Source organism: Aythya marila (genome assembly GCF_965140915.1).
Source record: "Aythya marila genome assembly, chromosome: 10".
Classification (NCBI taxonomy): Eukaryota; Metazoa; Chordata; class Aves; order Anseriformes; family Anatidae; genus Aythya; species Aythya marila.
In genome coordinates this window covers 17,538,241-17,566,163 of record NC_139051.1, presented here as the reverse complement: position 1 = coordinate 17,566,163, position 27,923 = coordinate 17,538,241, and the positions used below count along the sequence as shown (strand labels likewise).

The following is a 27,923-nucleotide window of genomic DNA, read 5'->3' as shown; positions in this document are numbered from 1 at the left end:
TTTTTGTCATTATTAGGGGAAAAAATAATAGTATTGGCCTGAGCTCTTTCAAATGACTAGAAACCTCTAGGGTGTAAAAAAAAGTAAAAAGATACCAATGTACAAAGTAGCACCAGACAACAGACTCAGATCTATAAAATGCGCCCAAAAGCTAAAAATATGAGAAGGTGTACTTACACTGCAGTTTATTCTTATTGTTTATTACATGGAGAACTACCAGGTCAAAGGAACATGCACATCACACGAGGGAGGCATCTACAAGAAGCTCATAGTAATTTGGATCTGTGTATTTCTCTATTTCCTAACAACATTTATGTACGTAGAAATTAAATGTCTGGAACTGTATTTCAGTGTCACTAAATAACCTTCATTTTTTTTTCTTTTAGCTCTCTAATCCTTCCACATTGTTCCTGAGCAGGCAGGAACTCTACTTACAGCAAGCACACTTTCTGTAACTTGAACAGCCATGAAGCTTTACAATAACTTATGTAAAAAATATTATTTTAACAAAATATATATGGAAGAGAAACTAAAAAAGAAAAAAAAAATAAATTAACCATCTTGAAGAGGTGGGGAACGATGACTGGATCTAGCATTAAGAACCAATACAGTCTTACCTGCAATGTAAGCATATTGTACTAGATCATAGATTAAAAAATCACTTTCATATACTGTTTTTTTAAGAAGTACAGCTAGAATATTAAATTCATGAGACACAGTGTCGTTCTGATTCTGTAATATCAGCCACTGGTGCAATTTGTTCCTCCATGTTTTGGGGAATGAAAGAAAACAGAATGTTAAAACAAGGAATGACAACATGACCATCACAAAGCAGCTGAATGGCAACATTACCAAAATAATAAAATTATTGATATAGGATTTGAATGTAAATGAAAATAAGAAGTTAATTAATAGCTTTCCAAACATAGACATATAAAGTTCATATCCTATACATGACATTAGTTAAGAATGGATTTTTGTATGCATACGTGGTGTTACATGTAATATTTAAGTACTGTAGGAATTTTAAAACTATTGTCTTGAATTATGCATGTTCCAAAGCTCTTGTTGAACACCTTTGTCAAAACATAAATATGCATTAAGTACTCATTCCTGTAAAATGCTGTTCTCCCAAATTCATTACAGAGAATCCTTCCGTATTTTCTGTCTAGAACGCTGAACATGTGAAAGATATTTTAGCATTGTTGTACCTTAATTCACATTCATTCTGAATCTGGTCAACACCTATGTATGCTTTCCTGCTGGTGGCTACACTGGTTTAAAATGATCATATCTGTATACATTATTTCATACATTAGTAAGTTTGTATGTTTCCTGTCTGATCACATGTCCAGAATGAAAGTGTAAGTAACACAGAAAGCTTTAGTTTTGTAATAGATGTACCAGTCACCAGGAAAATTTGAGAGCAGGGGTTTCAGTGTGGTACTGCAACTGGGGAGTAACCATAGCATTTACAGACCAATTGTCCTGTTCAGCTACTGGTTTTTGATTGCAGCATGTACAAGCTAGCTTTAATGACACATTTATCTTCCCATGTTGAAAGTACACAAAAAATAGAAATTTTTCCTGTATGGGGACAGATGTTTTTCTGCTCTTCATTCTATAACAGAATTATAGTGCAATAACCGTTACAATTATAGTGCAACAACTGTTGATGTAAGCTGTTTTTTTTTAGTAGCAAATGATCATAAGTTTTACAGATGTTCTATTGGATGTGAACTTTGCAAACAATTCTACACTTCAATGGGTTATAGAGATTCTAAATATTCCTGCTGATAAGCATTACCATCTTCCAAACAATTCAGATGATTCTATAAGACAGCAAGAATTATCATGCTTCTATCCACTCATTTATTTTTTTATTTTTTTTTACTGTACATCTATTATGTACAGTACTAAAAATGCTCTACAAACACAGTTCATGATGTGTCCTGCAGTCAGAACTCTCTCTCTTTTTTTAAATTATTTTATGTTTTAGTATGAATGTATCTGGCATGAAAAACTACAGCATTTGTTCAGCAGCAGGAATTGAAGTTCTCTGTTGTTCCATTCTATAATTTTCATTAGCTATTTCATTGTGGAAAAACTACTCCCCCTTCTCCTTCTACCCAAAAGAGCAACCAAGTTTGGTTACTTTGTGTACACTGACCAGTGGAAGTCGATGGCAATGGTTGGATTTCCTCTCAAATTTCAAAACAATGCAGTATCAAAAATGTTGAAACTGGAGTTCAGTTAATAGAAGTGGTGTGTTTAGTCTGGTAGGAATTTGCTAAATGAGGAATACAAGAGAAATGTCAAATAATAAAATAAAAAATGCATCCTTAACTTCCACTGGGAGCAGAAAACAGCAGGAAGAAATGGGAGCAGGGTGTAAAAGAGATCATTTGGAGATACTAAGTAGAGTGGGTTGAAGCCAGACATTTTTCAGATTAGATTTAGCTACAGTCTGTAGGAAATAAGAAAGATTTTTTTTACTCTTGTTCTTACAAGGATATACTTGTTGAATGGTCTCCTAATCTAGCTTTGTATCTTTTTGCCAGTGATCTTTCAGTTTTTAAGTGTTACCCTATGAGGTAACTAGGATCTTACGTCTTAAAATAATCTTTTTTTTTTTTTTTAATTATTATTATTTTATTTTATTTTTTTATTTATTTTATAGTTAAAGTTGTAGTATAAAAATGTAGTGGCTTAAAGCCAGCCAAATCAGTATGAGCTACCCCCAATGTAATGAATTTAGTCATATTGGGAAGTGTCTAAATTGGGATCCTCTGAGACTTTTAGGGGCCATAAGAACTGCGGAGTATCCTATAAAGCTTTGAATGGCATATGGGAAGCTGTCAAAGTCCAAGTACTGGAGAGGATTTTAATTGTAAGCAGAAATCAATACCTTCCCAGTAAGCAGACTATGTCTGAGATACACCTGTGCCTACAGCCAAAGAGTGAAGCGGAACACCTGACAAATTTTATGTTCAGGAATTTCCTCTATTTTGTCTCACCAGAAGTCAGGGCAGTCTGTTCTCAGAAAGAGAAGAATATATTTTTTCCACTTTTTCAAATCTCAGTCAGGTTTCACTGGGGCAACCATTACAGACTTAACAGGACCTTTTGGTGGGATGGACTGCACTATACAAAGGAACAAAAGAGGAGGTTTAGTGTGGAATCCTACATTTTATATTACAGCGAGTTAAGATTCAGTAAGACACAATAAGTTCTGGCTTGGCTGGACAGGCTAATGATACAGGATTTCTTGAAATCTTCCTTGGTATATCAGGAGGTAGTGACTAATTATGTTTGATTTGCTTGTAATTCTACAAGCTGCTCAGCCTTTTAAAGTGTTATTGATTGCTTTGGGAATTCTTAGCACTTACAATAATGAGAAATGAATTTGTGAAATTACAAAAGTTTAACACTGTGGCAAAACAAATATTTTTATTTTTGCAGAGCTTTTCTGTTATAAATGGATATAAATAACTGAAGAAGGAAATCCATTTATAACCTCCTTCTGGATACCAGATTACTGTCATGGTTTAGAAAAAATGTTCTTATTTTTGCTTTAGCAAACATAAACCTCCAAATTGTGTGATAGGCAACTGATGGTAGCTTGTTTTATGGGTAGACAAAGTTTACATTTATCCATAATAAACTTAAGGTAAATGAAAAAACTTTTCAAAATGATCCACAGCAACATCTTCTAGTATTGGTAGTTCATGAGGAATCAGATCCTAAAGGTAACATTTAGGCTAGCAAAAAAAAATAAAAATAAAAATTGTTTACACTTTGTTCTTAATTTCCCTTTCCATGTAAAGATATAATTTTTCCCTTGGGATAATGCTATCTATAAGCCTTCCAGGAAAAACTGGTAAGCCTGCTTAGGAAAGAAATCATAAGGGCTAGGAAAATATGACATCTACATTTGGTTTTGTTTTGCAGTTTGTGTACATTTCCTGAAACACTAAAAAACATTACCATATGATATGGTTACATTTTCCAGCAAGTGTTGCCACTAACTTGGACATGTGGCTTTGTATTATGATTTAAACATTGCTCAAAAATACAGTCTTTCCTGAAACACAAATAGGCCAATGCCTAACTATCACAAATGTTCTTTATTTTCATATTTGTAATATATAAAGCATATATTGAAAAGTGTGGGATAGCTTACCTCAAAAATATAATCTTTTCCATCCTTTCCATGTACAGCTTTAACAGCACAGATGTCCAAACCACCAAATATTTCAGAACAGGTGTCAACCCAAAGCTTGTACCTGTTTTACAAAAACAGTTTTTCTGTGAGTATCTCATCATGCTTTTGTTTTTACAGGCTTAATCCAGTACTGCACTTTATATAAGGGTTGCTTGAAACTCAGAATTTTCACTATATTGTCAGTTTTACTGAATTTGTTTTTTCCAGAATAGTAGCATAGAGACTCTGAGTAGATTACTCTGCTTTTCCCAGCAGAATTCAAAAAAAAAGCTGTGGCTCTGTGTCGTTCGCTAGTGTTATGCTGGCTGTCTCCCAGCTTACATTGGTCCAAACATGTCTCTGCTCTAAACTGTGAGTAACCTGAAGATATGCTGGAACGCAAATACCATTTAGTGGTATCCCACTTCTACCACCTTATGCTAGCACAGCTTGCTAGGTGTGGCTGTGCACTATGGGAGAACTCCCTAGAAGGGGGATTTATCTTCTGACCAGTTTTTATAGCTACAGTGATGCCAAGGAGTTTTAGACAGTAGGGGGTGGGGGTTCTGTTTCCTGTGAAATTCAAACTGGCACATCTGTGCACTGATTCAAGTGTGACAATCCTCTTGCCTACCACACTTGATAGTGTATTTAATTATGTATGGGTTTTATTCTTTTATCAGGAAAACTAAAATGAGAGTCTCTGTCTTAAATTACTGACTAAACTGTATTTCAAAGTAGCAATGAGCTTTATATAAACTTTACTGAACAGGGCAAAAGAAAAACCAAGACAAAACAGACAAGACAAGATGAAAAAGAAACAGTCACATGACACTAAGTAAAAGTTAGGTAGCATGCAGAAAACTGTAATATGCTTCATGTAGGTTTATAGGCCACTACAGTAAAATTTAACAGAAATTTAAAGAACTCTGAAGAATGGTTACAGCTCCTACAACAAAGTGAGTGCTTCATAAAACACTGAACTCCTGCATTTCATTGCTAACCTCATGGTAAGAAATATGAACTGAGGAATGGACAGTTTACCCATTCTACATGCGGTAATGTGATCTATTTTTCTTGCACGAAGACCTTTATCCATCCTATGAATAGAGAGATTATCTGACTAACAAGGAAATGAAGTGGGACATTCTAGAAGAAGAGTGAGGCAATTCCTGTGATCAAGCACAGAACTGTTAGTGACATATATAGGGAGCTGTAATATTTCATTGAGAGCATTCTGAGGTGACGTAAGTTGTGTATGTGTGCTAAATGGCAAGGATTGACTTACATGTATAGACACAAAATAGCATTGAGAACTTTAATTAACTAATAACACAGTAGTGCCTGAGCACCAGTAAGTGATGATATGATCTTGAAGGGTTATTAAGGCAGACACTGTTATGCCACCAATTGAAGGATGTTTTCCTCAAAAAACAAAACAAAACAAAACAAAACAAAACACTGTTTTAAAGCAGTTATTTATCATATTTGTTTTTCTCTTTCATTGGCTAGTATTTGGGTATAAATGAGAACTATTTCCTTTTATAGATCCTCCCTCCCTGATCCAGTCTTTAAGACATAATGATAAATATGCCACATCATAGTGTTTCCATTGCAAAAAAATGATGTTATAAAACTAGCATTTGACTTCACTGTAGGATCAAAGGAAACTCATTGCCGAGTCTTATTCATATAAAAATATCTTTGGTAATGGCATCCTTTCCAAGTAAACTTATTAGGTCACATCCTTTATAGTTTTTTTGTGCAATGGAAAAAAAATGTTCTGTTAAGCAGAATACAAAAATAAAAAAATAAAAAAATGATATAAATGTTTGAAAAAACCCTGATGGTAGTATTTCAGCAACTTTTTTTTTTTTTTTTTCCTGTGAGAAAAACATTTTTGTCCAAAATGAGAGTTTTTTTTGGATGCCTGACAATTCCAACATTTGTAGATGCACTGACTGACTGGACTGCTTGAGCGCACTTGCTTACAAACATTTTTTTTTTCTTTTTTTTTTCTGTAAAATACCCATGTGTATCTTAGGAAGACATGAGGACAGCAAAACTTGTCTTTAACAATAACTATCTGAGCTTTCTATTAAAAAACAAACAACCAAAAAAAACACTATATTTTATTTAAAAGACTTAAAAATTAATCAGATTTAATTAAGAGAATTTCTAGTAGTCTATACTCTGCCAACAAGCACACCTGGAGAAATACAGGTACGTTTGGGAAGAGAGGTCTTGAGTGGACTCTCCTCTAGTGTTGTAAACCCAAGGCTTGTACAGTAGGTTTGACCAGAGGCCATGGTTCTGTTTTCCCAGAACCAGTAAAAAGTGCAGCATCCTCAGAACTGATAGAAAACAAAGTACTGTTCCTCGGGTGTCTGACATGAAATATGAGGTGTGTGCAATAAGTAAATATTGTTCTGGTCCTATCTGGGGAGCAATGCCTCTGAAATGGAGGGGTCAATATGAATACGTATCACTGAAATTTTCTCATTTTGTGCCTCATCATCATCCCTTACTGCTCCACATTCCATTTTCTTTTCCAAATTTCTAGACTAACATTTGTATTCAGTCAACAATGTTGACTCAGGCAGCACTTTCAAAACACTTTTTTCTAAATCATGAGATGTATTATAAGTGCCCTGAAATGCACATTCATTAGATTTGATTGCTTTTGGTATGCCTTTAAAGTACTTCAACTCTTCAGAAAGTTTCAAATTTCTCTTTTCTTCCTTTATCTGCTTTGTGTGTAATCAAACTAAAAGCATGGCATGAGATACATACCCCTTTCTGTTACAAGGACACATACATTTTTTTCTATGCTTTTGTCTTCATCAGCATAAAAGAAGTTCTGTTTTGTTGGCTATTTTTTTTTTTTATGGGAAAATACCTGCTATATTTTAATTGTGTTATATTCAAAAGTGGAAGCAGCAGCAAAGCAACATAGAGCATTTACAGTGAGGTGGCTAGGCAAGGTTAGCATTTTATACTCATTGCCTATGCTTACTGTTTAGTTTTCCTTATGGCCAAACGTTTTTACGTGCCTGCGTTTTTACAGAGAAGTAGTTCATGGACTGTAATTATGCTCACTAAAGCACTTTCTTTTCCCTCTCAGTGAATGTATAACCTCACTTTCTAAAGGAAGGTGGGAGGAGAATGAGAAAGAGAAAATAATGTGGCTCCACTCCATTCCCAGAGGGGAGATCAGTGAGGACACAGTCTAGACAGGGGTTGGACAGCAGGGAGTTGTAATTCCCATCTTATTTATTTGCACCTTTCTTAGGGCAGGCAATGGTTCAACTCCTGTCTCTCTCTCAGCTCATAAGAGGGAACAAGTTAGTGTAGGTTCCAGACTTAAAACCAACCAACCAGCCAAACAAAAAAATCAAAGTAAAACAACAACAAACAAACAAACAAAACCAGAAAAATAAATACTCTTGAATTTTAGAATTTTTTAGATTATGTTTTTACTGTACAGATTGTTTTGCTTCCACTGGTAGCAAACTTTGGAGAAGCTGGACAAAATAAAATTCACAGCTTCACTTTGCATATAAAAGAGGCCTATATGTTGTTATTGGAGCTAATGGGCACTATTGAAGAGACTGGAGCTTGAAAATGGTACTGCATGGATACTGTAATAGACAGAATTACTAAGAGGTAACCAGCACAAGGATGAGAGAGAAAAGAGAAGTATAGTATACCAAAGTACAGAGCTGGAATGATGATATGAAGGAAATAAGCTTTGGAATATCTCAGCATCTGGGCAAAAAGACAGTGCAGTTGAAAAGACGTTTCAGAAATGACAAACAATTAATAGAAAAGAGAAATACAATTTAAAGAGACAGTGTTTAGACCAGATTGCTTGGTTACAATCGATGATGTAGGAGAAAAATTTAAAACACTGTGACATGGGGTAAGACCATTAAGTACTTAATTTGGATACTTAATTCTAGACAACTCCTCTGGAAACTCTTGGCTCATGTTCTTTCATCTAATTCCAAGGTTTTTTTCCAAAATGAATGGGGAATCTTCATTTACTGTGAATTGCATGTCACCAATGTGATTAAATAATAATAATAATAATAATAATAATAATAATAATAATAATAATAATAATAATAATAATAATATATGTATTTTTAATTACCTTTTACATGAGACTGGACTTACTTATCTGACATAGCAATTTGTTCCAACATTGCAGAGCCCGTGTTTGTCTTCCAGTTTCCGGATATGGAAGTCCTCCTGAAAATGGGGAAATATTACAAAAACAGCCAGTGGTTTTATATCTTCCTTATCTCTTAATTTACTCTGATCCTAATATTAATATTTAATGCAGTTTTTACATTGTTTTCATGTCTGACAGCTTATAGTAGAGCATCTAAAACATGAAGAATTTTAACAGGCATCACAATATTATGAAGTATGACAATACTGTGAAATTTTTGTTTCCCATTTAGTCATTTAAGAAAATTTTTAAAACTATGATTAAGTGCAAGTGTTAGGAATAAACTGTTGTCAGTGATAAATGGATTGAATAGCCTGTAACATATTATTAGTGCAAATGTCAAGGAAGTGAGGCTTCAGCTTCTCGTTTCAAATCCACACCATTACAGATTTAGGTCCTATTACTTTAAAGTCAAGATTTCTACATCTCTGATCTCTTATAGAGCTGGACTTCTCTTTCTCCTCCAGTTTTCACTCTTTGCAAGTTTACTAATATAATCTAAGCAGCATAGTTTGGGCTCAAGTATACCATCTTTTATTTTATCTGTAAGAAATATATATATATATTTTCTCCTCCTCAGACCCTAGGACTGTTACCAGGATTGAGAAGATAGCTTTATTCTGAAACCTAAATGTTTTGAGAATAGGCTAAGGATACAAATCATGAAGTGTTTCCAGTTAATAAAATAACCGAAACATCTGTAATATATTAAAAGTATACTAGGTAGAAGCAATAGTTTTGTCTCCATTTTCCATTAACCTAATTACAAGGGTCAGTAGCAATTGTGGGGGAATGTCAACGTTTCTACAGAAGTCTCATAAAGGTAGCTGAATTTTAAAGCGTAAAGTTCTTATTCTTTGTTGTGGGAGAATATATTGAAAAGGGAAGGTCCACATGACATGCTATGTGTAAGGTATTTCCTGGTAATAAGGTTATTTTGTGACATTTATTTGTATGTGTGCACTTACAGAACAATTGAAATGTTTAAGTTCACTATTTCTCCACACGCTTTCTGAAGAGAGATTATAATTCTCACAAACCACATCTGAACTCTATTGCAGACTTCTCAAAGGCATTCCTTAACATGTACTATATAAGGTGATAAGGTGTCTTTTAGGAAGACAAGTGTGACAAATTCAGAAAGAAAAAAAAAAAAAAAGAGTAAAAAAGTCCTGAAAACTTTTAGTAAGTATTTAGTTCCTGATGCTCAGCTGCACTGATGTAACCTCAGCACTGTTGAGTAGTGAAGAAGCACTGCTGAGTAACGAGGAAAAGATGTTTTAAGCCGTATTTTTACTCCGCAACCTGAAACATCCCCTATCGAACTTGAAGCAGAATCAAGACGGGATGTATGGATGGCTGTAATGATGCCATAGGGACCAGATGAAGACTGAGAGGAATGCTATGGACATCGCCCTAACTGATGTAATCTTGACAGCTTGTGGACTGGAGCCACTGATGCAAGAGACTCCAAAACAATGGGGCTGGTCCATTTGACCATGGCTAAGTGATGCAAAAGTGCCTTTACCTGACTATCTAGTATGATAAACCTTAGTTATGATTTCATAAAAGTCATGTATGATTTCCACTACTGAAATACGTAAGTTTTCCCTTCTTCACTTCTGTTCTGATAATTGCTAAGGGTTTTTCACATCATTATGTGTTTTTATCATTATCTGTTTTTCTTCACTGTGTTTGACCCTTTAAACTCTATTTCCTTTAAGTCAGTTGGATTCTGTAATGGTACCAAGTGTAGTTAAGTATGCGTCACAAAAAGTTTTGAAGAGCTGTGGTATTTAGAGGGATCCAATGTTGCATTTTGGCTATAATCTCTACTGACAGATGATAAGCACCAGTGTTTTGTGAGTCATGGATCCACTTATACCACAATTTCCCACAGAATTATAAAACCGAAGCTCTTAATAACTCTCTTTAAATTACACAAACAAATGCTCAGCTGGTATTTTTTGTGGTGGCTCTTTAAGTACTCTGTTCCTGTGTCACAGAACAAAATGAGAACCAGCTGTAAAACAATATACCACTGACATAATGTGTATGTATGCATATGAAGAATTTTACAGACATTTGGTAAATCTTCTCCTTTCATGATGCTTTCTAACAATGGATCAGTATTTAATTTTTTTGATTTAACTCTATGAAAGAATCTAGAGAAAAAAATATTGCTAGGCTTTTAGCATCTGGATGAACTCAGTTTCTGAGGGAACAGAAACATAAGAATAAATAAAAGGTAGCAGGAACAGACTGTCATTTTATACTTTTTTTTTTTTTTTTTTTTTTTTTCTGTCCCCTAGGCCAACTGCTTCTTCTGTGAAGAAGAAACATTTGTGTTTAAAAATGATAAACATTGTGTGGCTAACTATTACAAAAATTATTCCAGAGACTAAACCAAATTTTAATTTCAAGTCAAGGAAAAAAATGTAGGGCTCTCTCCTGTGAAATGTAGTGGTCCAGTCTCTACCACAGAGAATGAACCATCAAGTTACTAATATTGCGTCTGACTGCTGGTATCTGGAGGTATGTCAATAACTGTTAACAGCTGGGCTTTAGTGCTAAGACTGTGCCACTTGGGAGCTGTAAGATAGAGACAAATCAACTCTGCTTATTATATACAAGAGAGGAGGGGAGAGATGGCTAGCAGAGTACAAGAAATCTACCTATCAAACCTATCAAGCACTAACCTACCCTTGAAGAGGCTGAAATAATTGCATGACAAGGTCTAAGGCAGAGAAAGGAGGCTGACTGTTGACTGGAAGTAGGGGGAGAGCACAGCTGTTGAATGTCACTGAGTAGAATAAAAGGAGCAGGGAAGAATCTGGGGCAATAATAAATGAAGGCATAAGAGATAAGAAGAGGCAAGTTAGAAGTCTGGGAAAAGGTGAATCTGGACCAAGATACTGTTTGAACAGATATAGAAGACTTTGGGGTGTAGGAGTATGGTGCTACTTTTCCTAAAAGTAGGATGGATACCTCAAATTATGGGGCTAAAGCCAGGAAAAGTCAACAGTCTGGAACATCAATGTCAGACAAATGAGCAGAACTGCAATTGACTTTCCTGGAGAAACCAGGGACTAAAAGGTGTATCATTCAAAAGCATTTGGTTTTGATTCTTAAGCTTATAGGGAGAGGCTGTGTATTGGGGTAGGCCCAACACATCTGAAATTCTGTAGGGAGCTTGAGATATAAAGTTTCTGGAGTGCCTTGCTACCGCTCAAAATCAGGAATTTTGGATCAAGGATTACAGAAACCACCCAAATCTTGCAATTTATTTGAAGATTCTGCCTTGGTTATGGCACACAACTCAAATTTCCCAGCTCAAATTTCCAACACATTTTTTGTAAAATTTATAGTTCTGTGTTCAAAATAGAGCAGAAGAACATCCAACAGTCTATACTGTTGGATGGATCTGACCTTTGGGGACAGTATGTCCACCCTACTCTGTGTTGTTCTTTCTTCTGCTCAGATGCACAGCGAGAGGCGGATGGACTATTAAGTCATTCTCAAATACCCCTTCAATTCTGGTGTCAGGAGAGGCCAGCAGTTGCTCATACAGTCTTGATCTTGTGAGAGTAATGTCACAGGGGGGTAGTCACAGTACATGGCCCTTCAATACCAACCAAAGGAGATACATTTTGATCTTTGCCCCAGTCCTGGGCAGAAGGTTTTGCATTTCTGATAGAGCTTGTTGGTTGTTTCTAAATTACTTGAGACCTAATGCTAAGTCTATCTTTAACATTAAAAAATATTTCACACATTTTCTTTAACCAAGCTCCAACTTTTGCTTCTCACATTTGTAGGTTGCTTAAAGTTCAAACAATTTTACTACTAAAAATTGACTGCCCCTTACTGTTTTTTTTTTTTTTTAATTTATTTTTATTTCAAATATCAATATACAAGAAGTCTTTTATTTCTCCAATGTTGCAGGAATAGTTAGCATTATGTCTTTGTATGTGTATCTAGATACGCATGTGTATTTTTATCCGTGTTTTTTTTTCCTGCTTCAAAACTGTAAGCATGAGGGAACAAATATGAGATAATCTAACTTGTCTTAAAAACATGAATGAAATGATAATCAATAGTCAACACAGTAAAAAAAAAAAAAAAGCATAAAGACAGTTACCATACTCAACTAATACCTCATAATCTGTTTTGCTATTCTTGCTTAATGTGTCTAAAACTGAAACACCACTTTAACCTCCCTATAGTCATAATCTTTAAACATATCTGGATCCTCCAAGAGCTCTTCTCAAATTAGAAGAGATTTTTACCCACATACGTGAAAGCCATTGTAAGATTTTCTTACATTTGCTATGTTAAAAGAAGAGCACTTCCTTCCATTAAATTTTATTGTTCAGGTTTGTGTGAATTAATGCCATCTAAATATTCTTAGAGGGAGAGAAAATTTGACAAAAACAAGTCCTCTATAGAAAACAAATCCCCTTCCATTTCTTTAAATGAAAAAATAATTAAAGATCAGCAGGAAAACCACTCTGGCAGGCTCACCTTTTGTGTTACTCTCCTCCTCTCAGTGACAATCAACTTAAAGAAGAAAGTCTTGATATATACAGAAAGTCTAACATACTATATTTCTGAAGAATATGACAATGAAGGCATAGAGTCCCCACATTTCAACTCAGAAGCTCATCCAACAGTCTTATTCTTATTGGTGCTTATTAGTTTTGAGATAAATGATGAAAGAAGAAAAGTTTTTGGCTCACATGTATGCTTTGTAGTTACTGCCTATCTTTTGGATCCTGATGTCATATTTGGAGTCTATGAAGGGTTCAGTAGTGGCGTAGGTCTGAGTAAGTGCTACCACGCTGGCTATGTCCTGAAAATCGTAGTGGTTGTCTACCTTGATCTGTAGTCATCATACCACAAATAAACAGCATATACAAAAGAAAAAAACAGCAATTAGGAATAAAATGTAGACTTCAGTTGTAAATGGCATTCATGAGAAATATGTTTTTTGATAGCATGAGTTCATAAAAAAGTATTGGATATTTTATCTGATTTCTAGATTCTGTAACATTCCTGCATTAAGGTATTTGCTTTCCTAGGCAAAATGTTACCAGTTCATCTGCAGAAAGCAACTTGCAAACAGTAGATTTTATTTTTCTTTCCAATTTTCTTTTTTTTTTTATTATTATTATTATTATTATTTGTAGTGTTGATTGATAATTTTTGGATCTGCAGCTTTTAGGAGAATTTTCAAAGGTGTGATAATGCGTGACACTAATTTATATGCAATTGTTTTTCTAAACTGCTCACGTAAATGATTGTAGATGGAGCCCATCATGAACTATCGCATCTGTGTCACTTATCTCCCATGAGAGAGGAAATGAGGGCGTAAAGATATTCTGATGAAGGTATATTCACATGGAACACAGAGGGCTGGCTCAACACAGCAGAATCAGTTGTCCTATTTCTCTGCAAGGAGTCAGGCTTTCTAGGAGTAGGATTTCCTAGATATCGAACACTACGATAAGATGGTGATGGGTATTAATACCACCAATTATAACATCTTGAAGTAAGAGGGAGGTGGAAAATTGTGGAATATTAATTCAGTGGAGAGGGAGAAGGAGACTTTAGAGGACAGATGGCAGGCAGGGGTATTACTTTTGGACAGCGAGGGCACATATCTACCATTGAGTTCAAAGGAAGCTGGTTGAAATGGGGAGAAAAAGTGACTCAGAAGAGAAGTCTTAGGGCTGGTAGAAACTATGAGGGGGAAGCTATGTCTCCAACAAGACATTAACCCAAAGTATATTTCCGAAAGGTGAGGAAAGGAAATAGAGATTAGTATGTACCATGCTATCTAATATTAGGAGAGTTTGCACATTCTGGCAAGTCCAGCATCTTATTTGCTTCCACTGTCACCTGATACTTAAAATGGGACCTGTAGGCAACAGTGGTCACAGCTGTGAGATAGGACTTGCATATTAAATGGTATCTTGTGAAGCCAAAACAAGCCATAAGGCCTAAGTATTTGCTCTCAATTCAGATTAAGAACAATACAGAGTAATTTGTTTGAGAGCCACAGAACCAGATACAGTGGTCTCAACTCAGTTTCTGAAAGCTTAATAGCTTATGTGAGTCTAATTATGACAAATGGAAACACTACTCCTAGTAGTGTCCCTCTAGGGAGGACTAGGGTATGAGAAGAACCTTTATTTGGGCTGACAGTAAACTTTTCACTACAAAAGACCGGCATTTAATCTTTAAAGACTTAAAATACTTTATAGCTAAAAAAAAAAAAAAAAACAAAAAAACAAAAAACAAAAAACAAACAAACAAACAAACAAAAAACCACCAACACCTAAATTTCTTTTTATTTGTAGACATTTGATATGCTGAATATTTTTGTCGAATATCTCCTTTTTTCTATAAACAGGAGGTGAATATTGAAAATACAGTATAAACATCATAATACTTCATGTATGCCATCCACAGAAACCACAGTTTAAGTAATTAATAGTTAATTCTGCTCTCAATTAAGCTGGCTGCCAGAGTTCCACTGACTTACTAAGTACTAAATAAAGCAGTCATAGGCATTGAATATAATATACAAGCTGCATAATTACTGAATAAAATACAAATAAATCATCTTTCTATTTCTATTGCTAGTGTCAAATATTATGTTATGGAGCTTCTGGAGATTCAAGATGATAAATGTAACTATTCTCTGATGATTTTAAATCTAAAACACTTACAGCATTAAAGTGTTTTCGGTGAGAGAAGGTGGTTAATTGGTAATGACTAGAAATTTTCATTGACATCAATGAAAGTGGGATTTAAATCATATCCCTTGAACCATCATTGTGAGATAAGTGATATCAAAACAACTGTACTCACCACTGAATGCAATTACTTTGGAGAAAGAAAGCAGCAGTTATATAGTGGTATGAAACAATCACAGAGAATACATTAAGACAGGAAATGAAGAAATCTGTATCAAGTTGAAACTAGCAGAGAACCAAGGCAAAATCTTCCTAGATTCCCAGGTCCAAAAATTTGGATTGTACAGACAGACCTTGACTCTTCAATAGTTTCACCACAGTCAACTACATTAATAAACAAGGTTCAGGTTCAGGAAAGCATCTCAGCATGTTTCCAAAACTGTCCTACAAAGGACAACTGCCTGACTACATGTTAATGTGAAAATATGTTGTATATTATGCAAGTATTTTCCTAAAGAGAGGTGCTTTCTTGAATAACAGACAAGTAGAGATTTGCAGGAGCAAGGATCAGAGACAGAATTTGGACAGTGAAAATTAAAATATCCAGGAAACAATGTAACATGCATTTATTTTAGACAAACACCCAGCCTCCTAACATGCAGTAAGTAGCATCTGCACCTTTCCCATGCCTGAATGAGCATGTCCAATCTTCACAACAACGGGAAATGTTGGCATTGTTAGCTAAGAGGGAAAACAAAGAAGAAATGTTAGAGGAATCAACTAAGAGTTAAATGATTAAGCTAAATTATTTATGAAAATTATTTAAACAACCGTAATGTAGCCAAATCTGTTTTTGCCACATGGTTATTTGAACAGGCATCTACAGATTGTTCTGATATTTCATTTAACCATAAGTGTTAATCTATATTGAACTGGGATATGTTAAATCTTGCTCTGCTTACCATCTATCAGCTGATCACAAAATCACAAGTGATGTTGGTTATTTTAGGGTTAGTTTCAGGGAAATGTAAGTATTTACTGGAAGAAGTTTGAGAGGCAGTTGATTTTGCTTATTGTAAAGTCATTTTAGGAAAAAGTCCTCTGAAGCAGCTATATGCACAATGGGAGCACTGTATCGTTAAAGTTAGGTTAGGGTTCAGGGAAAAATCCCCCTCTGTGAACTATCATAAAAATATTTGCAACTTTTTAGATAGCTTTTGATTTGGAGAAGCACTAGACACTTCAGACTTCACTGCCTGTTGTTTTTCTGTTTCTTGGCAGTTTTAAGTTTCAAGATTGGTGTTTACTTACAGCATGGCAGCTCTTCAGTGTCAGATACACTAATTCAAGTTTCATAGATTCCTCTCCCAGATTTTAGTGCTCTTATTCCAGGGGGTAATTTTATCCTGCTGTGAATGCTTTATACAGTTTTAGTGGAAGAAAGGAAAAGAAAAAAGACCCCATCTTCTAATCTCCTTAAAGACCATCCAGCCAAAGATGACAAAAAAGTTAAGGAAGATCCACTTAGAATTTCACTGACATTTCTGGTGCGCCTGTCACAGTGTAGCTGGAACTTTTGACACCCATCACTGTAGCCCATTTGTAATTTCCTACATCTAGCATGGAAGCTTTTCTAACAGACACAGCGGATGGCTGTTATCTCCTGACTTCCCAGTTCCCACTCACTTCACTGTTGCTCAACAGGATGTGCCACTGGCATCAGTTTGACCTATTCCTTCCCCTCCCCTTCTTCTATATTAAGAAATATAAGGACATTTCTTAAATTAGAGTCTACAGCTGTTTTACTAGGAAAATATATAATGGAGCTTGCTTTTTTATATTTCCCCACCCTCTCCAAAATTATACTGATTGTCATAACTGAAAGTGACTATGAACTGAGGGCTCTACAAGAGAAGCTTGAGATTTCTTTTGTAATGCTGAACATCCTTTGCTAAGAATAAACTTATAAATTCACTGGTAAGGTACTCTGACATAAGAGAAGATAACTTCCTAATAGTTCTTTTTGGAAAAATATTTTTGTTTCTGTATGACCCAGCTGCAGCTGAGATTTCAATTTGTGAGCATGAACAGAGCAAACTTCATATATAAAGTAATGGACTAGAGTTCCCTGCGTAATTCATCCAATAAATTACTAGGAGAGTGCTTGCATGCTGTTTATTTCCAAAATTTGTTATACTAAAATACTTGTATTTATCTCTTGGATATAGTACAAAACAGGAAAAAGGTATATTATATCAAAGGATAATTTAACTTAAGAGTAAAATTAAAGTAGGTACAAAAGGATTATACTTAATATAATAAATTAATATATTTAATTAATGGCATTTTACACGTCTTCACTTACATAGTCAGTTCAATGCTCTCAGTTATCCTGAAGCAAAGAACATAGGATGTAAATGAGCTGTACATGAAAGAGTACTTTGTGATACTGACACATTCTATTTTATTACTGTGTACGGAGGTTCAAGAAGCATTGAATGCAGAATACTTTTAGCTGTTTTGGTTACTTTTCTAGAGCTGTTCCAATGTAACCAATTTAAGTTAAAGGCATTTATAATCATGTAAGCATTAAAAAACACGATTAGTTTCAAAATAAAATTCTTTTTAAACTGTAGAAATTCAAAGTCCTATATAGTCAACATCTAGTTATTTATTGCTTTCATATTTTAAAACCAGATACTTTTTTTTATAAATACTTTTTTTTTTCTTTTCTTAATTTATTTTTTCAATTTTGAGGAGGTGGGAACAAATCATTGCCTGACTCAAGATTCATAATGGCAGCAGCACATTTTTATGATTGAACTATAAACCACTGAAACAGGCTTTGTAATGGAAACGCTGGCAGACCTCTAAGTATAGCAATACAAATGGCACTCCTGTAATTAAGAGGACCATGTATTTTCCCGTGATTCCATAGCTGTGGAATCCTTTATTGACCACAGGAACAAACACTAACTTAAAAAACAAAACAAAACAAAAAAAAAACCTCTGCTTTCTCCCTTAGAAAAATGTGCTAACAACATTTAAGGTAATACTGTTCTTTTTGCTCTGGAGTCCAATATCAAGATTTCATGTGGTATACCACATCCCAATATAGACAAAGAGAATAAGTTGTTGCAGGGAAAAAAACACTGAATATTGCTCTGCAAAATCAGACAGACAAAAACCTAGCATAGAAGGTGAAATATTAAGTTATCCCAGTGCTTTTCTTGTTCATATCTATCACTGTGACAGGCCCACAAATCCAGAGATGATGAAGTTGTAATTATTTTGCTTTTTTAGCAGTGTTTCTTTATTCCTGCTATTACTGTAATTACCACAGTTCTCCCATTGCATATGGAGGCTCTACACGTGTGCCTTCATACAGTCACTTTGCTAATACTAACTAGTTTCCAATTGTGTGTGGTATTGTTCTATCAAACTATCATGAAAACTGAAATTTCTTATTGAAATTGCAGAAAACTCAGTTTGAGTCCTCCTCTCACCTCTTCCCAATCTGTTCTTTTCTGTTACTTCATCTTAGCAGAGCAGGCAATCTGAAGACTTCTCATACATTTGGGTGAACGAAACTGACACTGAAAATGTCATGGGTTTCATTTTAATTTGCAGTATAGTTACTTGGCAGTAAGTTACCTTGAAAGAAGGTCTAGCAAGTATGAATGGATCAGTTTTAAATAGAGCTGGTACTAATCATAGGATCAGAGAATTACTAAAGTTGGAAAAGACCTCCCAGATCATCTGGTCCAACCACCCCCCTACTACCAATGTCACCCATTATACCATGTCCCTAAGCACCAGGTCCAAACTTTTCTTGAACACCTCCAGGGATGGTGACTCCATCACCTCCCTGGGCAACCAGTTCCAATGCCTGACTGCTCTTTCTGAGAAGAAATGTCTCCTCATTTCTAACCTAAAGCTCCCCTGGTGCATGTGAGTCATTTGCATGTTTTCCATTTTCTTTCAATTCTATTGCTGGGAGGGAAAGGCCTCCCAGCAATATGAAAATATTGCTAAAGGTTTTCTTTAATTTGGTTAAGTATAAATTCTGCTGTGACAATTAAAAATGGAAAAAATCAGAATTCAAAATTGGAAGACCAGCAACAGAAATTGCATTGATACATTTGGCAGGTTCATATGTATGAGAGATGGAAGTGGTCTAAACCACACGATTTCTGACATATACATAAAACATACCTGAAATGTATCTAAATTTCTTTTTCTTTACTTTTTTTTTTTTTTTGTATAAACAGTTCCACTGTAACTTAAATAACAATACGATAAACTATAATGTATTATTATTAATTAGTGAGAAAGGAGAATAAATGTGTCAAACATGCGATAGAATTTTCCAAAGATAGATATAACTATGTTTGGATTGCTAATAAATAAATGCAGCAACTGGAAAACCTGTCATAGCTCTTTGTTGGAACCTACATAAAAAACAGTCGAGATACATTACTTATGTTTGCTAATACAATGTAATTAATCAAAATAATGACATTGAGTATTAAAATGTTTTATCACCTACTAAAAATTAAAAAAGACTGTTTTGGTCTATATGTTTTCATTTCTGTGGTTTTAACTCCTCACATTGTTATTTTATAATTAATATGAAATTTCATTTCTGCAGAACAACTTAGAATAGCTTGGAATAAGTTGCATGGCTCAAGATGCTGACTACGATAAGGTACTACTAGGAGTAGGTGCTCCTTTTATCTATAGAGCAAAAGTCTATCATGTTTTACAGATGAAAGGAAGTAGTAAAACATCTGAAGGAGAATGGCTTTAAAATCTGGGCAAGAGAACGCTAGATTCCTAAATTTCAAAATGAAAAATATTTAGCATTGAATTTGCTTTTCTGAAATGATAGCTTTTAGGATTTTCCATCATATACTAATAGCGAGAATTTACATACTTAAAAAACGGAAAAAATCTTATGGTTGCTAATACAGAGCTCCTTCATACTGTGAGTTCATTCATTCTTGACATTGTGGTGGTTTTACTTGGGTGGGCAACTGTGCTCCACCACAGCTGCTCTCTCACTCCCCCTCCTGAAAGGGAAAGGGGGAGAAAATACAATGCAAATTCTCGTTGTAATTACACTATTTAGATATATAATAGACAAAGAATTATCTCAAGAATAAGTTATACTGGCAGAACTACTAAATCCAAGGAGAAATTTAACCCAATATTCTCGAATTGCTGAACAAACAATAATTAAGGCAAGCATGCATTCACAACAAATAGTTTTGAAATGTATCACAGAAAGATGTTTCTAATATCAAGTCTTTCAGAATCATGTCATGACATCTGCTGGATTAGCTAGCTTGAGACCACAAAGCTTTTGGCAACTGTTGATGTTGAGAGCAGTGAAATGCTTTGGATTTTTATTCTTCTGCTGATGTAAGTTATTATATCAAACACCCCTTTTCAATATTGCTAGGATAATTACTGAACAGACTTCAAACACAAATTAAGTTTAAAGATTCAGTAGTCACTGGTCAGAATGTATTTAAAATGCCTAAAAGCTGCAAAATAATACCATACCGCTCTTCTGAAATGTCAAGATATTTCCAGGAAGTCACATATATTGTTTGTATAAAAGATTTGGGGCTGGCATAACTTTTTCTCGGATCTCATTTATTAATAATTACAGTGAAAGAACAGTGAAATACTGAATGCTCCATTTCAGAAAATTCTGTAATTAGCCTTTGACATTGCTAGAATATGAGAAAAAAATTGCCAAATTAAAGCGGTTAAAAGGACACCAGTCAAATGGTACAGGTACTCAGAAAGGATAAGTACTGACAGAACAGCTGTTGAGACATCAGACAACCATTAAAACCATGAGTTCCAGATAAACTCATGAGCACAAAAAGATGTGAAAGCTCCTGGCCTCAGATCTGCAGATGCACATATGCAAATAGGGAACTATCTGTGTACAGACTGTATTTCACTTCAAAAAGTAAGAATACCCTGCCAGCCAAATATGAAGAAAAGATAGTTAAAGATTAAACACAGTTTCCCCTTTCATCTTCTCACCAAACTTGGCAAAGGATATATATAATATTTATTTATTTATTTATTTATTTATTTTTCTGGTTAAGAAAAAGGAAATAATCCATATCCTAGAAGATTTAGTTTGTTATCTGTTATAAATGGCCATTTATAACATTATCCACACAGAGAATATTTGTAAAAGTATTCATTAGCATAATTCAAAACATGTGGGTATATCCATTAGTCCGCAATATGGGGGAGTGGAGGAAACAGTCACCAAGCCTGGGATGCTTGTTTTGTTGAGATCACCCTTTTGGAACTACCATGTAATAGGTGCAGAACAAGAAGACACCATCAGGCATGAAGTGTGAAAAGAAGCAGAAAATTACAACATTCAATAAACGTCACAGTTTTGTAAATGAATTTGGTAGAAAGCAGTAACAATGGCTACAGGGTCAGAGAAAACCTGGGAAGAGTAAAGAATATGAAAACTGCTCTGTAGAAAGGAAGGTATTGAAACAGGCGCTACAACTGTGACCTCTGAGCAGTTAATTAACAAGATTAACAGGTAATTAACAGATAAGCTCATGAACACTTATCTGATTAATGTTGTGCTCAGAATCATCTAGGTTGGAAGAGACCTCTAAGATCATCTAGTCCAACCTCTGACCTAACACTAACAAGTCTTCCACTAAACTATATCACTAAGCTCTACATCTAAATGTCTTTTAAAGACCTCCAGTTTACACTATACTGCTGCCTGTATTTTCAATGCACTATGCTGAAAAATAAAAAATGATCTGCCAGAGTACTTCTTACTAAGGTGTACTTAGTGCTTCTAATCTTGAATTCATGACTGTGATTTCCTTTAAACTGAAATTTTTGTCCTGTGCTTGCAGTTCCACTGTAGCAGCAGCAGCAGCACCAGGATAAAAATTCCTGTTACTTGAATGTCTCAACAAGAGCCATGTCCTTCCAGTGAACCTGACAAAATAAACTTAACTTGTGTTTTAAAAAGAAACAAAACATACGTTGTAACTAGAGGCAGCTGGCAGCACTATTAGTCTGGTGAATGTAGGTTCATTTTTTAGGATCTATGCAGAGATCAGAGATTTGACATCCCTTTCTTACAATGTATTTCTGCTTTGTCAGTTTATTCTCTTCTAAACCTGAGCCAAGCCTAAAGCTCTTAGTCAGAAATCCTACTTATTTATTTATTTTCCCTGAATGGAATTCGAATTAGTTGAAGAGTGTGACATGATTTTACCATCATAAAATTTGAAGGAATTGTCCAATTAAGCATTGACTTTGAACTCACAGAGCTGTGTACGCCTGGTCCTGTTTAGGTTCAATGGCCAAAATGCACCACATCCCCATTTCTACTGCTTGGAAGCCTGTTGGTTACTGGCACTGCAGGACATTTTTCTACACAGTTACACTGCACAGAGGTCTCTACATAAAACACCACAACTAGCTACAAAATATGTTTCCATTTTGTAATAAATTAAAAAAATATTTAATTTTAGATAGCTATGAAGTTCCTATGCTCTTAATTAGGATAAATTTGAAAATGTAATACCATTTAGTAAACTCTGACCATTATAGATACTTTAACTTCTCATTAAAATACACTAGAGACTATAAATTACATTCATGGAAGTTATCCAGTAACAATAAAACTGACTTGCACTCAGAAGCAATTTCATCTGCATCAGTTTTAAAACTGAAGGTTATTTGTATTGACTTTACAAAGATAAGCAACGTTTATCTATCTACATTTTAACTATTTTTTAATATCTGGGCACTTAAAGATTTCATAAATGTGTTTATCATACTTTCTACTGTAGAAATAAGTATTCTAGTTTGATATCTAATACCCAAAGGCACTGTTATTATCTTCTATATTACTGATGATATTGCTTTGTTAACTGGTAGGTGGTTATTTAACTAACCAGTAGAGTCTTCATCTGTGTTATTTTTTGTATTTTCCTGTATGTAATAGGAATAACACATATCGTTTCCTCTTTCAGAAATTTTCTGAAGTTTATGAGCCAGGCTTCCTAGTCTCATCCTGTGATTGCATCACTGTAAGTCTATCAATTTAATATAAATTCTTAAAAGTTAAGCTTCATACACTGAATTGCTCAAAGGGTTGTAAGTGCTTCTGCAATTTATGTATTTTTAAACAATGCTTACAGTTACATAATATATTTTATTTTCAAGAAATAATTTGAATTCTTGTAAATTTACTTTTTATTATTTAACCAAGATATAATGTAAAATACATTCATTGCTGTATATAAAAATACAACTAGGCATATATCATCTAATTAAAAAAAAAAAAAAAAAAAGGTGCTCTGCTGGCAACAGTGCAGGAAACAGTTTTTTGAAGGGGCATTCATCCTGACTTTAATGTCCTCATGGTTGAGTTGACTAGAAGGAGAAAAAGGGAAAAAAAAAAAAAAAAAGAAAGAAAAAAGTTGCAACACAAAAAAATAGATACTTCATAAACATAACTTACCTCAAGTTCAGTGTTTAAATATTTATCTTTCCAATAATCCCCAAGCAAAGTTCATTTAACCACTCTAGTTCCATGTAATTTATTTGTGGAATATGCAACAGACTAAATCTAATTTTGCTCTGCTTACTTTGGAGAGAGGAAATTAAAAATGAAATAATGAAGGTGGCTTTTTATTCATTTTTTTCTTTCCCAGAAACAGGCAGGAAGAGTCCTAAATCAATAAACAAGCAGGACTTTCTCTGGTCTATTTGGTTTAAAAAAAACAATCCCAAGATAAAAGTTTGGGTCAGACATGCAGAAGCTCTCTCTCTCACCAGCAGGGGTAGCTCAACATATTCCTCTCACGATTAAGAAAAGCAGAAACCTCATGCTTAAGCAGCTGTTATTCTCAACAAAGAACAATTCAAAGATATTGAGCCAGATTTTCTACTGTCTTGTACCTTGACAGAAAATAACTAGGTGTAAAAATCTGTATGCAGGAATATTTTATAGTCCCTTTACACTGGTAGCAAGCCAAGGGGAATTTAAACACTTTGTATTATCTTTTCAGAAACATGAGTGTTAAAGAAATCTAAAAGCTTGAGTGAATGAAAAGAGTAGAGCATTAATTGATCAGTGTGCAAGGCCATCAGAAAGGCAAATGCAGCTTAATTGTGATTTTTTCATTCCAAACAGAGGGTTAAAATGGCTTATAGACTGAGTGCAATATGGGAGCTGATGCCAAATTGGGTTCTCTGAGTACCTCTCATACACAGTTCCTTCAGCTGCCATTAACATCACCTCATAAGACTGGATCTTATGAAGCCAACTCTCTTTGTACTCACAGAAATCAATACATGTTTTTACATGACCTTAGTGCATAAAGGGACACTGGCAAGTAAGTCTGAACCAGGAAATCAATCCAAAATACCTTTGTCACAACATACTTTGTTCAATTAAAAAAAGAAGTTATCTAAATCAATACACAAGTGACCTTCTGGTAGAAAAATCTTACACTTTTAATGTCAGTACAGCATAAAAACAGATATTTTCATGAACAAGAAAAACATTAACTATAATGTCAGTGAATCAAAAAGAGCAGTTCTCACAGGTTTCTAATAGAAAATCTGGAGAAGACAAAATCTTGGCAGAGACTAATTATATTTTAATTTTGGAACGTCAGTGTCTCATTCCATTCCAATCATTCTATCAACTATTTTGCAATCTCCTTCCTCTAAAACAAAATAACATTTCACCACCTTACAAAAAAAATGACCCTAACTGTTGTGACCATAAACTGAGTGCATTTTTTAACTAGAGTATTTAGGAAGTGACAGCATTAAGTACCATCCCTTTTGAAGTGGGCTATAGTACATATGGAGATACTGGAGTTTAAAATCCATGAAAGCTTTTCTCTTTTGCAAAATACTATTCTAATTTTGATTTTATAAAAAAAATATAATTATAATATAATTATACAGGTTTTGGATGGGATGTGTGTTGTGATTATTCCAGGTTATTTATAGGAAAAATAAATGCAACACCAAATGAAAATTAGGGAATATAGAACTCCAGCAAAGCATCAAAAAGGCAACAGATAAACTATTACTGTGGAGATTCCTGCCTGCAATCATTCTAAAATAAGATTAATTTTCCACAGTAGAAAGAGGATAGGATAGATATAGATAAAAAATATATACTCTGTAGACAGTCAGGAGCTAATGTGCTGAGCAAGCAGTCCAACCAAAAAACACCATGTAGATTCAAACTGCTTGACAGCTGGAATGGAAAGCAACCTTTCTGTTGTATATCACATCATAATTAAATAGCCTTTAAAGAAGCTGTATGGACAATCCCTATGCAACACAGTTCAGAGCAACTTGACATAAGTCAAAGTACCCAATTCAAGGTGGCCCGCAGAAATACTCTTGATCAGTATCCAGGAAACTATAAACTGAACTCATAGCGCTGCCTCTTAAAAACAAACAAACAAACAAGCAAAAAAACTATAGAGGGGAAACAGTTAAGAGATGTCTTCTTGGGGAAGAGATGAGAGTATCATAAAATCATAGTATCAAAACAAAGGGAGATTGAGTGTTCTTAATATGGGTCTCTGGGGACCATTAGATGAAAAAGAAACAAAGTTGGCAATTAATGACCTTCAAGATTTTCCAGAATGCTGTTGATGGATGACAATGCTAGGTAGTAAAAATAATAAGGAACATGACAACCCACAGTCCATAAAGCCCCTCCAAAATTATAAGAATACACATTTTTACAGTATCCATTGAGAATGGAATGATGAAGCTGATTTGACTGTTGCTAGGTGTTCTGCCTTCTTTCTGTACTGTACACATCAACAAATATAGTGAATTAATCCCAATCCTTGTTATTTTCTTGCATTTTACTAGAAAATAGAAATGAATTGTCCTACACTGGTCTTATTTAGCTGGACAGAAATGAGAAAGTGCCAAGTGTTTTTTCTACTGTGCCAATAATGAATTGAAGGAGTCAGTGTAACTATGTCCCTTGATACAGGGAGTTTTCTGTTTCTTATTAGTGTTAGTTATATCAGAACATAACCAGGGAGTGGGCACTATTTAATCCTGCAACTCTTCATACTTCATTAGTGTTTTGACATAATTTGCTATGATATCATGGCTTATTTATCAAACTAAAGGAAAATCAACATTATAACATAACAGTGTAGTGAAAATGTACTGTTAGTCCTTTTATACAAAATGAAGAAGACCGAGTGTTTCATTTGCTTTAGTCTGCTTGTGTTTATGAAATGTTGTCTACCTTTTCTTTACTATTACCAAAGATAAAAGAGTATTTTTACTTCCATATTGACCAAGGAATGTTTTTGGAAGTAATCTCTGTATTTTACAGGGTCAAAATATAACTAATGAAGTTAGATCTAAAATTTTATTCATTCAATTAAAAATATGAACTATAATATGAAAAAACAGTGCAGCTTCAAGCTAAGACCTAATGTTTACTGATACTGATACTGTGGCCATAGGTACTCAAACACTGCACCGATACAAAAGCTACAGATATTTGGTTCCTGTGATAAACAGACTAAAAATGCATTTTTATGAGATCATGTTCCCAAGTACAGAGATTTTCAGACTTAGTAAAATCCTTTTCTAATGTTATGATATAAATATTTCTAAATTCAGATTAGAAAAACTCTCAATCACTTTTTTCTTTTTGCAAATGTCATTCTGACTTAAGGCACATTAGATAGCCAATAGTGACACCCGAGCAACAGCCATAGTGTAATAAATGGTAAAATGATAATATTGCTTCCACTAGAAGTACCATTACTTTAGTCACAATTCAATTCCTTTACACACACCTGGTATATCAGCTATAGGAAAATAAATCGTCTGAGGAATATACCATTTTCTCTGAACTACCTAAAAGTGGAGGAATATAGGCCTAGCATCACTGGTCAAAAAGCTATAGTTTTTGAAAGACTGGAAACAATTGCAATTTGATGAGAATGTTCTTTCAAGTTGCCCCCTTTTTGCCTCTCTAACTCCTGTTTCTGTAAAGTTATAGACTACTGTGCAATGGCATGAACTCAGGAGATGGGTCCCTCTCTCAAGTAATGATACCCTAAGGGTTTAAGAATTTTTACTGGAATATAACTTCTCTGTAACTTTTCTTTTTTTTTTTCCAGTCATATCAGTTCAAATGTTTTGCCTAAAATAATTGCATTTTTCATCTCATTAGTCATAAAGTCATTGTTTAGATATTAATTGAAAATACCCATGATTGTGGTTACCCATGAGAGCCTTGTATTTGGAACGCATGTCTGCTACTCTCTGCAGACTATATAATAAATAGTTTTGGCAACTATTTTCACCTGTACTGGCTGGCAGAAGCCATGCATGGATTTCACCATGAAACAGCTTACCTATAGAAGGTTGCTTTTAAAGTTACCTCCATGGACAAAGTGAATTGTGCATTGGCTTCAAGGATTCTTCACCACCCATGTTATGCATCAGACAGAAAAGAATTAAGGATACTTCTCAGCTATCTTGCATTAGTTTTGGAATTTAAAGATACTTGACAAATCTTATTTTTTCATAATTAAGATTTATCAGAAAATACAAAAACCTTATTCCTGAAAATAGAAAAACATGAATAAGGTTTCACATCTTTATACTCACATAAAAAGCTTCCTGAAAAAAGGTAAATTTCCTCCAAGTAAGAACAGAGATGTTAACAAGTCTAAATTATTTTCAGGTG

At 34.4% G+C, this 27,923-nt stretch overlaps 1 protein-coding gene across 2 annotated transcripts in view; it reads right to left on the bottom strand.

The window, feature by feature from the left end:
* SYN2 (synapsin II) overlaps window positions 1-27,923 on the bottom strand; it is a 180,722-nt gene that overhangs the window by 31,477 nt on the left and 121,322 nt on the right. The window contains exons 6-9 of one of the 2 annotated variants that reach the window (XM_082768170.1): window positions 15,818-15,880; window positions 13,178-13,320; window positions 8,384-8,458; window positions 4,184-4,286 (exon numbers count right to left, since the gene is read on the bottom strand). In XM_082768170.1, coding sequence (XP_082624296.1) covers window positions 4,184-4,286; window positions 8,384-8,458; window positions 13,178-13,320; window positions 15,818-15,880 — 384 coding nt within the window. The remainder of the gene's footprint in view (window positions 1-4,183; window positions 4,287-8,383; window positions 8,459-13,177; window positions 13,321-15,817; window positions 15,881-27,923) is intronic. The other variant, XM_082768171.1, reaches the window with a different exon arrangement.